General features: G+C 36.9%; 1 protein-coding gene across 29 annotated transcripts in view; it reads right to left on the bottom strand.

Moving 5' to 3' along the window:
- Positions 1–4010: 4010 nt before the first annotated feature.
- ptprda (protein tyrosine phosphatase receptor type Da) overlaps positions 4011–10388 on the bottom strand; it is a 128953-nt gene continuing 122575 nt past the window's right edge. For all 29 annotated transcript variants that reach the window (XM_086165906.1, XM_086165884.1, XM_086165893.1 and 26 more), the window contains 6 exons: positions 10116–10294; positions 9852–9978; positions 9535–9660; positions 8152–8306; positions 7802–7937; positions 4011–7202 (listed from right to left, as the gene is read on the bottom strand). In XM_086165906.1, coding sequence (XP_086022032.1) covers positions 7134–7202; positions 7802–7937; positions 8152–8306; positions 9535–9660; positions 9852–9978; positions 10116–10294 — 792 coding nt within the window. In that variant the 3' untranslated portion in view covers positions 4011–7133. The remainder of the gene's footprint in view (positions 7203–7801; positions 7938–8151; positions 8307–9534; positions 9661–9851; positions 9979–10115; positions 10295–10388) is intronic.

Raw genomic sequence — 10388 nt, 5'->3', positions numbered from 1 at the left:
CCTATTTACCTTGTGGTAATGGATTTGTTTGTGGTCCACATCCCCCCTCCTGAATATTGTGGGCTGAGCTTCAACTTTCTGCTGCCCTGGCCATTTATTTTGATTAGGGAGTGAAGTTAAGCCCAGAGCCATACCCCAGAATAACTGACACCTTGTCCTTCAGGGTCACAAAAAATATACCCTTACCAAGATCCCCTGGTGAAGTGGCAGTATATGAAAAGATTGCAGCAGAGTACTGAACTGAAGGTATAGTATTGGTTTTGGTTGCAACAAAAACCTGCTGGGGGCACTCACAATTTATATTCCACGTTCCCTGCTTTTTTTTGAAGCCTTGACAGTATAATTGATGTTTCCTGTTGACTAGCAATAAACTTTCCCCTTATATAGTATGTTTCATTTAAGTTGTCTCTCAGGTCTGTACAGTTTTCAGTGGTTTGCCTTTGTCAAATTTGGTAATTTGGCATTGGCATAGCATTTATTTTAAATTTACCTGTATTCATTTTTGTAGAAAACAACCCCAAGTCATAGTTTACTTGCATTTCTGTGTTACTGACCAAGTCACAATGTGGAGTGAGAAACAGAGTCGCAAAATAGGAAGCAGATGGTTTGCCAACAGTGGTTCAGATCATGGGGATATTGGCAAGATGCTAAGCTGAAGAAATCAACCTTCAGAAGGTTTTGCACTGCAGCAACTGTTGGCTCCAGCTCGTCTCTTTTCGTTTACTATCTCGGTTGTCAGTCCAGCCAATCTTTTCAGAAAAAACAACCTTCTCCCCGATTTTTCATCCATTGCACCCCTCCCTATACAAATATTCTTAAATCCTAGGCTCCATCCGCAAAGCAAGCCTACTGGATACTCCAGTACCAAACACGAAGTTCTTAACCAATTTTTGCAGTATTCATCTGTAGTGTACGGATGTAACTACATCCATAGCACACTTTTTGCTTTTATTCCAAGTGCTGTGAAATGAGTAGCTAAAGGTCACCCTCTCTCCTTGCCTTTGGAAATAGCTCTTGTGTGATATACAAAGTTGATGAAGTGGCAACAGTAGTGTCAACTCATATTTACAGTAATTGTTGATTCAGATATATTTTCGACTGATGATCCCCATATGGATCATCATCATCATCATTGGTCTGCTGCCGGGCAGGCTGTCTGTCTCTGTTGTACCAAAGCCATCACCATTCTGGCGGCAAAAGGCCCTTTGGTTGTGCTGCTTGCAGACGCATTCACTGTCCATTCCATTTGCAGCATACAGACGCTCAACTTGTTCTGTATTTTGCCTTTAACTCAGTCAAGCCAGAATCTAGGAAGTGTGATGTCTGTTTACTAAGCTGCTTCGTTCTCAAGTTTAATATTAGCTTTGCTGGCAGTCAGCTGTGACAGAGAATCAGTGTCAGGGGTATGAACTCTATACCTCTCAAGCATACTGCATCTAGATTTGGATTGTGAAGCAAAGTCTTGCATTTTATTTTACTAATGAAAGCTTTTGTTTATCTAATACATGGAAAATATCAGATCACATTATGGGGACTATTAGAATTTGTGGGAAATGTAAGTGTTTGATACTAAACTAAATAAATATGGCATGACAAAGATCAGCAGCATTTAAATGCTGCTCACAAAGTAGGTTTTATCTTTAAAAGGGAATATTTTGTGCTTTAGGAACTAAGTACAAGTTTTTATCCACGAAAGGTTAATTCTTTTGAAAGACAGTATTTTAAAATGTCATGCCCACAGCTCAAGGAGTGGTAGGCATTTTGAGAATTATTCTTAAAATATTTTATGATCTTATAAGAGAAAATAGATGGTACCTTGATTTTTGACCAGTTTTTGAGTCATAAATGACCTATAGGGACCATTTCTTTGTTCTTTGAAACTCCACAAGCATGATCAGTGTTTGTGTGCATTGTTCAAAATAAGAGATTTTCTTTAATTTATTGTATAACATGCTTTAATGTTAAGAGTTCTCTACCAATCAGCTTATTCCTTTCCCATCCGGGAAGCCTGGATTTTGAACCAACATGTTTGTACTGTATCTTAAAGTTGTTATGAAACAAATGAAAATAATTTGGGTGGCTCACCTGATATGGAATTTGAACAGCGGGTATAAGACTAATCGTTTGAGAAACCTAAGAAAGCTGTTTCTTCACCTGACTGGGGGCTTGGAGAAGAATCTCCCTGGGTCCCACTGACCTCTTTGGATGTTAACATAGCAATCCCATTCAACCCATAGAATCTCAAATTTAGTAACCTGTCCAACCCAGTTATATACTGGACGAGTACAGCTGTTATGACAAGATTCTTTCATGCAATATATTTATTTTTTTAAATTCAGTACTACTTATGTGTATGGTTGTCTTAAAAGCCGTTGTTATAAAACATGACATAAATAATTTGTAAACTATACTGAACTAAAATTTAAGCAGTGTAAACTGTTCAGTGTTGGACATTTTCAGGTTTAAACACAGTATTGCTGCAATCTTTGGAGAACCTTAATTTTGTCACCTTCCCCACCATAGAAAGTTGTAAAGCATTGTTAGAGTCTCAAGGTGAATCCCTAGATCAGTTTCTGAACAAATTCTTACAATCATGTGTTGAACTTTGCCTTGGTTGACAAGATTTATTGCTTTTAAGAAAGAATGGACTTTCAATGTCTGTTCTTAAAGACAGGAGACAGTCTCAGCGACAATATAATGGCAGTTCAAGTTTTACTCTTGTCTGCTGTGAAACACCCGTCAGCCCGGCATGACTGCTCAAGAAATGGAGAAATTTATTTTTGCCAACTTCCATCAAATTGTCAGGGACAAGATGAGGCAATAATTGCTCTTGCCATGCAGAAATCTGAACATTTTCTCATATGCCACAGGCAGTTCTGTACTGGCAGTAATGCAGTACCCGAGCATTTAGGGGAGACTGTCAGTCCAAGCATACATGTTTCCATCTAAAATATTGAGAATAGAATGTAGAATCCCTTGAATGCTCGTGAACTGGCAGGTTTGTCATAAACTGGGCATTTAAAATGTTTTTATTTCTATGGGGTCTTTAGAAATGTATGTGGACATATCCCTTGACCACTTAATAATATGACTTTAAGTGATTTTAAAAACTAAATGGCAGCAAACAAAGATACATCATGGAATTCCTTTTGATATTGTCTATTGTTGTTTATACATAATAAAATGTTTTTCCAAATGTGTCTATAGCAGCATTTATTTTTCTGTTTTTAATTTATTGCGCATAGAACATTACTTTCATGAATTTCTGTTCATGAAAGTTAGCTTAATCCTGCACACATTGTTCTGACAGGCAATAATTCCAAACAATAATCTAGCTGTCTGTGAATTAATTTATATTTTGATATTGTTTTCTTGCTTTGGGTCAATGGTGTCGCTTTGTTCTTACATAGGTTTATTGTCCAAGAGTATTTCACACTCCCTCCTTAATATCAATATTTTGGACTTCTCTTTGAGTTAGATAAATGCAATATATATATATACTGTTTGTTTGTATTATTTATTTAATGAATTCATGATTTTTATGTGGGACATCAATGTGTTACAAGACCCCGGTTGTATTGTACGTCTTTATGGTGGGGAAAAACGGTTACACATGTTCGCTGTTACGAAATCATCTTTATATTCATAAGCCCCTGCCCCACCTTCATCTATTATATGTGTAGTAGTTTCTCTGGTATAAGATAGATGAATGTCCATTATAGACTAAGACTGCACTTGTAAACAGTGACAGAAACGTGAGTCTTCCCGCATTAATTGAAGTGTGTGTTTTGGAGTGAGTGAGAGTATTAGAGTGTAAATAGTCGTTCATTTTTCAATGTACAGACACCAAGAATGGAACTGAGACAATGGCAAAAGCTTGGACAAGTCAGTTTTCATGAGTGAACTGGGGATTAAGATATGTTGGACCCAGACCAGTAGGGGGTAAAATAGCTTCATCAATCTTGTCAAGTCAAATTGAGGTAGAGGGAAACAAGTGATACGCCAGTGCATAACACGGACATTTTTTAATAGAATTCATTTATAACAAATGGAACTTGTATCAGCATAGAACTTATTTTCATACAGACTTCTTTCGCCACCAATGTAACCTAAGTAAGAAAATAAAAAGCACTCCTGTCATTCAGAAAAGAAACAGTTTACGCTTACAACTAATCAGAGGTAATTGTATGAACTTTTAACAAGCCATTTTTTTTTTACAATTTAATTATTTAATTTTCAGTCTATGCATCCAGACGAGAGATAGATAGAGAGAGCAGAGAACACAACGTTTATTTCTGTTAATGACACTCCAAGCTTGAATGGCAAAGCCACAAGAACAGATGGTTGGGGGACAGATTTTTCTTAAGTCATCTGCTGGAGTGACCATGGCATCAGAGTGGATGCTCTTTTTTTAGCCACAAACTTTTTTTTTTTTTGTCTTTTTCTAGAGTTGATACCTTTTTTGTGTTATTTACATACACACAAAGTGAACGCTCAAGGAGATTTTTTGATAGATGGGTTCAAGTAATATATTATTGGGTTCAGAATCAATAGGGCAGTGCATAGTACAAAGATAGAGAAAGTGCAAATCTTCCCACCTGGCCAACTCTGGCCATTCTGCAATGTTTTACCATGCGTATGAAAAATCAATAAAATAAAAAATGAGATGGGGAAAGAAACAAGAACATGATGAACTACTAGCACTTTTATAACTCAAAATTATTAGTTAAGCAATGAGCACAAAATCGTAAAATGAAACATAACTACTTGGGTTAACAAGGGAAAGAAAGACCTGGAATGCACATCTACAAAGTCACCAAAGAGGGTGCGTAAAAGTAGTTTTTAAAGATACCTTTAAAAAAAGGACTGAAGTATAACTGAAGTTGCCAAATGTACATGGAAAAAAGGGGGCTTGGTGCACTGTTTTTGCCAGGATTGTCAGGGATAACTGAAGATGGAACATTTTGCTTTCTCTATGTCTGCTCTTTGTAATGTTGATGTCTGCAATTCAAACCTAAGTCATGGAGAAGTTACCCTTTTGTTGATGACCTGTGCATTGGGATTGAATTTTGACCAAATCTGTGTGAATATACTGCACTTGTAAAACATGACTAAGGTGACAATCAGGTAAAAAGGTCATAATTTAACGGTACATGTTCATGTCTCAAGTTCAGAACACTTAAAATGTCTCCACATTTGATTATTTTGTGTAGCTTTACATACGATTTACACACGCACGCACAGACACATACATTTGTATATGTATGTGTATGCGCCTGTGAGTGAACTGTTATTTTGTAATTCACTCAGCCACAATAAGGCCACTGCAAATGAAAAATATGAGCTTTGAAATGTCCTTATTTGCATATATAATCTCTTCATGTGATACAATGAATACTAAAAGTAAATAAAACATACAGTTACATTTACAACAAATGCCTAGGCTACCAAAATGATACATTAATACGTTAAATCAAACATTATAAAAACAGGCATAAATATAAGGCACTCTAAATGCAAAATGAAAAAGTAAAAACTCATCACTGAATGCATTAAAGAACCACAAGAAGATGTCTTTGTACCTTGCCCTATTGTGTGGAGCGGTGAGTGTGGCTGTGTGACACTCGAATTGTTGACTGTGCGAGAGCTTGAAGATGCATCAATGATGCTTTAACTGGCACCAGACATTCTCGCTCCCACACTTAACTTGCTGGGGGAGAACCAATGTCGTGAGTGAACAATATATCGGCATAAACCCTATCTAAAACATTTATTGCACAAGAAAAGATGCACTGAATCAGAATACAATTTTGTCTTACTGATGTGCATTCCAGTGAAAAGTCACTTCATTTCCCCAATGGCACACAACTCTCAATTTGGGAGCTTTCACAGACATTCTCCATTTCTTATACTTTTCCTCATAAATTATATATTTTATCAATATATTTTGTATGTTTCAACTTTAATATATATATTAAATACATATTCAATAAATCTGCATCACATATTTATCATATCCAAATCATAACGTTCTGTCATATCGCTCTAACATGGAAGAACTAAGATAATCGGTAGCAGCAACTTCATACTTTGCTCATCCCTGTTGATTCCACAAAGCCCCAGTTTATCTTATGGGAATAATACATTTACCATGTATTTAACCGAAACATGAAATTGAAAGAAAGAGCCCAAAAAATAACTTTTGCCGTTAAGTTTTGGTAGAGTGGGTAGCATTTGATGCAATGAACTGAGAGGGGAAAATTAAATAAAAGCCAAAGAGACTCTCTGCAAAAAGCACATGTATGAGAACAGTTCTACATCACTTTAAAAAAAAAGAAAAACAAACATTTATGTAAATAAAATTCGTATCGCTGTTTTTCAAGCAATAAATTTGTGTAAAAAAGGAAATTCACACAGTTCAATAAAAGGACATCCGCTGTATAATAAAGTACTAAAAAACTAAATCAATAATTTCTATTTATTTCGTATATCACTTTTACTTTCCCTCAAAATCTGGTGATGAACATTGACAGGAAAAGGGGTAATTTTTTCATTTATTACTTTAAGTTTGTCCTGCTGTCATGGACCAAGCATTGTCTCATTTTCTGATGGAATTTCTGTGTGTAATTCGATGGTGAAACAGGTTTTTTTCTTTTTTTTTTTCCTTTTTTTTTTTTTTTTTTTACAATGTGCATCAAGTTTTTTTTTTTCCCCAGCCATTCTTTGTGCCTCTAACGCCGCTCATGATGGTTCGTAATCACTGATGCATTTCTGACGATGCCAATATAGTTCATTTACTTTTTTTGTGTTGCTTTCATTCAGTTTATGACCTCCAAATAAATGAATCCTTGAAGCAAAAGAAAAAGAAGGTAATTCCACATGATGCTTCAGCAGTCAGGATTCCCTCACTTTGTGCCACAGCAAGTTTTTTATTTGGGTCAGGAAATACTTGGTCCTCCGGGAATCATCTTTTTCATTTTTTGACAAGTCATATCTCACGTCCAACAAATAACGAGTTGTTAGCAAGGAGAGGAGGAGTACTTTCTCAAACAGTAATTTATGGCTCAGAAGAGAGGCGCACTGGGGTTTCTTTCAAAACGGCCCTCTACTTTTTTCTTCCGATACTGGGTGTTTTACGTTGCATAGTGATCAAAGCTTCCCAGGTACTCCAGCCCTGCCCTGTAACAGAACTGGTATTGATCCTGGAAACAAAGAAAAGAAGACTTTTGATTAGACAATGTGGCTTCATCACTGTTGAAACTGTTCTTTGTTTATAATTGCCATAAACCACATTTTTAACGTCACATGAAAATTGCAGTCATTTTGAGTGACCCAAAGACCTTATCTGCTTTCCATTTGTTTTGTGAAAATGTCAAATAGAATAATTTCTTTCTGTACTAATGGGAACCAAAATGTATTTCCAAATTATGAAAATAACTCAAGTATATTGGAATGAACGCTACGTAATTCAGAAATTAGATGAAATTGTAGCAGAGCTGACAGGTCACCTCGAGTTGATTCAGCTACTAAAAAAATCACAGAATGAGGAGGGTGCTTGCTTTAGTCAATTGTTAAACTCCAGGTGACACTTAGACTCTCACAGGCTCTTTTATCAGACATTTAAAGCACACTTTCAAATCAGGTAAAATCAATACTGTTAAGTGCAGCCACCTGTGCCAGAAAACATTGCATTGTAGCATTGTTAGTGTTAGCTGCTGTACAATGTGTAACAAATATTTTCTTCGCAAGCCAAAAGCAAAAGTGGAGGGAGAAGAAGGGGGGCTGGGGGTGAACATCTCACCTCTGTCTGCACCATAGCTGGTCTCTGAGTCCGTAACATTTTCACTGTCTGAAAGATGTCTACTACGCCCTCATATCTCATTCGTTCCAAGACGATGCTGAGGGTGATGAAAACTCCAGTTCTACCAACACCCGCACTGTGTAAATGAGAGGAGGTCAGAGAAACCATTTAATATAAATATCATTAAATATCATTAATATAAATATCTTCCAAAACAACAAATCAAGATGTTAATTATCTTCTAAAACAACAAATCAAGATGTTAATTTATCTTTTAAACACAACATACTGTATGAGCAGGACTAAAGTTGATGATATGGTCTGGTAATCCTTGGTGGTTTGTCACTTACCTACAGTGAACTGAGATTGGCCCGTCTTGCCCAAACTGTTCTTTTGTTTTATGCACTTGACCAATAAAATCTATGAAGCCCTCTCCTGATTTTGGAACTCCCTGCTCAGGCCAGTCTGTGAACTGGAACTGCCTTACTGTTCGTGACTGTCCATCCTGGAAAGAGAACACGGTGACTGAGGCATAAGGTACAGATCCTGCCTTTTTGCATGGAACAGAAATATGGGAAATTGCCAATGAATCAAGTTGCAAAGCAGTCTGAGGTATTTTGCATACATCCAACATATGCCAGTTTCTTCCATCTTCATCTTAATGAACTGAGCATTTGAAATTTTGAGTACAAGATGATATTCATGAAAAAAATTAAAATGAAATTCAGAAAATTTGGAGTGCAGACCCACAGCTAAAGTATCTTGAGAAGTAAAGTATCTTGAGAAATTTTTTTGTCACGACAGATGACTCATTTTACCTGAATATGTGTTAAACATGAACAGTGAAGATGCTAAATCCTTTGATGTGCTCCCCTCGACAGGGTGCCTTGATAATTGACTGAGGGTGTGTATTACTTAAGTGATATTGTATCCCCCTGATAAGGAAGCAATCCTATAACGAGACAGTCTAACATGCCGTACAAAGTAGGGATCCTGCATCATTATCTTTGTAAGCCTTTGATGGAATTAAAAAACTCTGGCAGCTCAGTTCAGTCAGTACCACATCTGCTCACACACATTGACATGTGTCTTTATTACCAGAAATATAAAGTTATGATTCTAATACACTCAGGGCCATAGCTTGGTGAATGCAAATATGTGATACAATGCCAAATTCTATGTTAATTAATAATGTTATGTTATATCTTGTTGCAGGGTGTTCACAACAATTTTTAAACACCGATTAAAAGTTGTTCCATAAGGAGCCAAAGTTTGAATTGGGCTCACTGAGAATATTTTGAAGCGACTAAACTATTAACTATTTTTATATAAAAATCATAATTTTCCACAGGTGATTTAATAACTGTACAATTACAATAATGTTGTTTACAGGTAGATCTACAGCAAACATCTTATTCTGGCTTATTGTGCATGGATGATTGTAATTTTTTGTCCAAATCTTATCTTGGAAACGACTCGATTTCTTCCCATGAGTGATGTTTCACCTCTCATGTGGATGATCATGAGGATTAATCATGACCTGGATGTCTGAGAACCTCCAAAGACATTTCTGTAATTTAATACCCAACAACTAAATGTTTCATTCACTGAACCCGCCTCTTCTTATCCCCCATATGACTAAATATCGAAAAAAAACAATACACAAGAGTGTTCAGTGCCATTTCCAGAGTCTAAAACTGTAAACTTAAGCGCATATTGTAGTCTTTGCTTACCCTGGCATCAGTCACTTTGAACTCTCTCAGGATATACTGGGGCATGTTATACTCTGCCATGGGGTCCACCACAAAGTACTGGTATCTGGCTGACCTCTCTGCTGGCCAGTACTGGTGGCATTTTTCCTGAGGGGAAAAAAGAACATCATCATAAGCCCCTATATTTTCTTCTAGCACAGGTTCATTGTGTCCTGCACATGTTTCACTGAGTTGATCTGTAATTGGCTATTGAGATTTATGACTTGCTTGACCTTGTAACCAGAAATAGCTTTATTTACCAAAATGGAATAATATTCAAGATTCAAGAGTACACATACCCTGCCCATTTCTCTAAGCTTGGTGAGCATAACAACAATAGTTGAGTTGTGCTCCCAGAGCATTCGCCAGAAGTCCTCTGTGGTTTCTGCCAGTGGTCCCTGTGTAGCAATGTAGGCTTTTTGTTGTCTGTGGAAAAGTATTGATTGAACAAGGTTTGGTAGGTGATGACAGTCACCATTGTTAACCTCAAGCAAATGGGAATCTTCAAGTATCAGAAGCATAACTCTTTATGATGAATATGTGTTATAATTTAATGTCCCCACCTGTACCCATCAATGAAACTGGCATTGATGTAGTCAGAGCCCTCAACTCCTCTGATGGGCTGAAGACACACTCGTGTGGACTCGTATGGCATTATGTTAACAAGGCGGTTCTTGAACTTGTTGCAGGGGAGATTGGCACTGATGAATCGTGACGTGTGGGCTTTTGTGTTTGCTAAACGCTGCATTGGGAAGAAAAAGAGATCAGAGAGCATAGAGCTACCTGGGAAAAAAAGCAGTGACATGATGGTCCTCATCTATTTCCCCAGTGACTAA

This window comes from Fistularia commersonii, chromosome 19 (assembly GCF_037954325.1).
Source record: "Fistularia commersonii isolate RoL2024-O1a breed Wild chromosome 19, RoL_Fcom_v1.0, whole genome shotgun sequence".
NCBI classification, from domain to species: domain Eukaryota; kingdom Metazoa; phylum Chordata; class Actinopteri; order Syngnathiformes; family Fistulariidae; genus Fistularia; species Fistularia commersonii.
The sequence above is the reverse complement of the archived record's forward strand: the minus strand, read 5'-3'. Positions and strand labels throughout refer to the sequence as shown.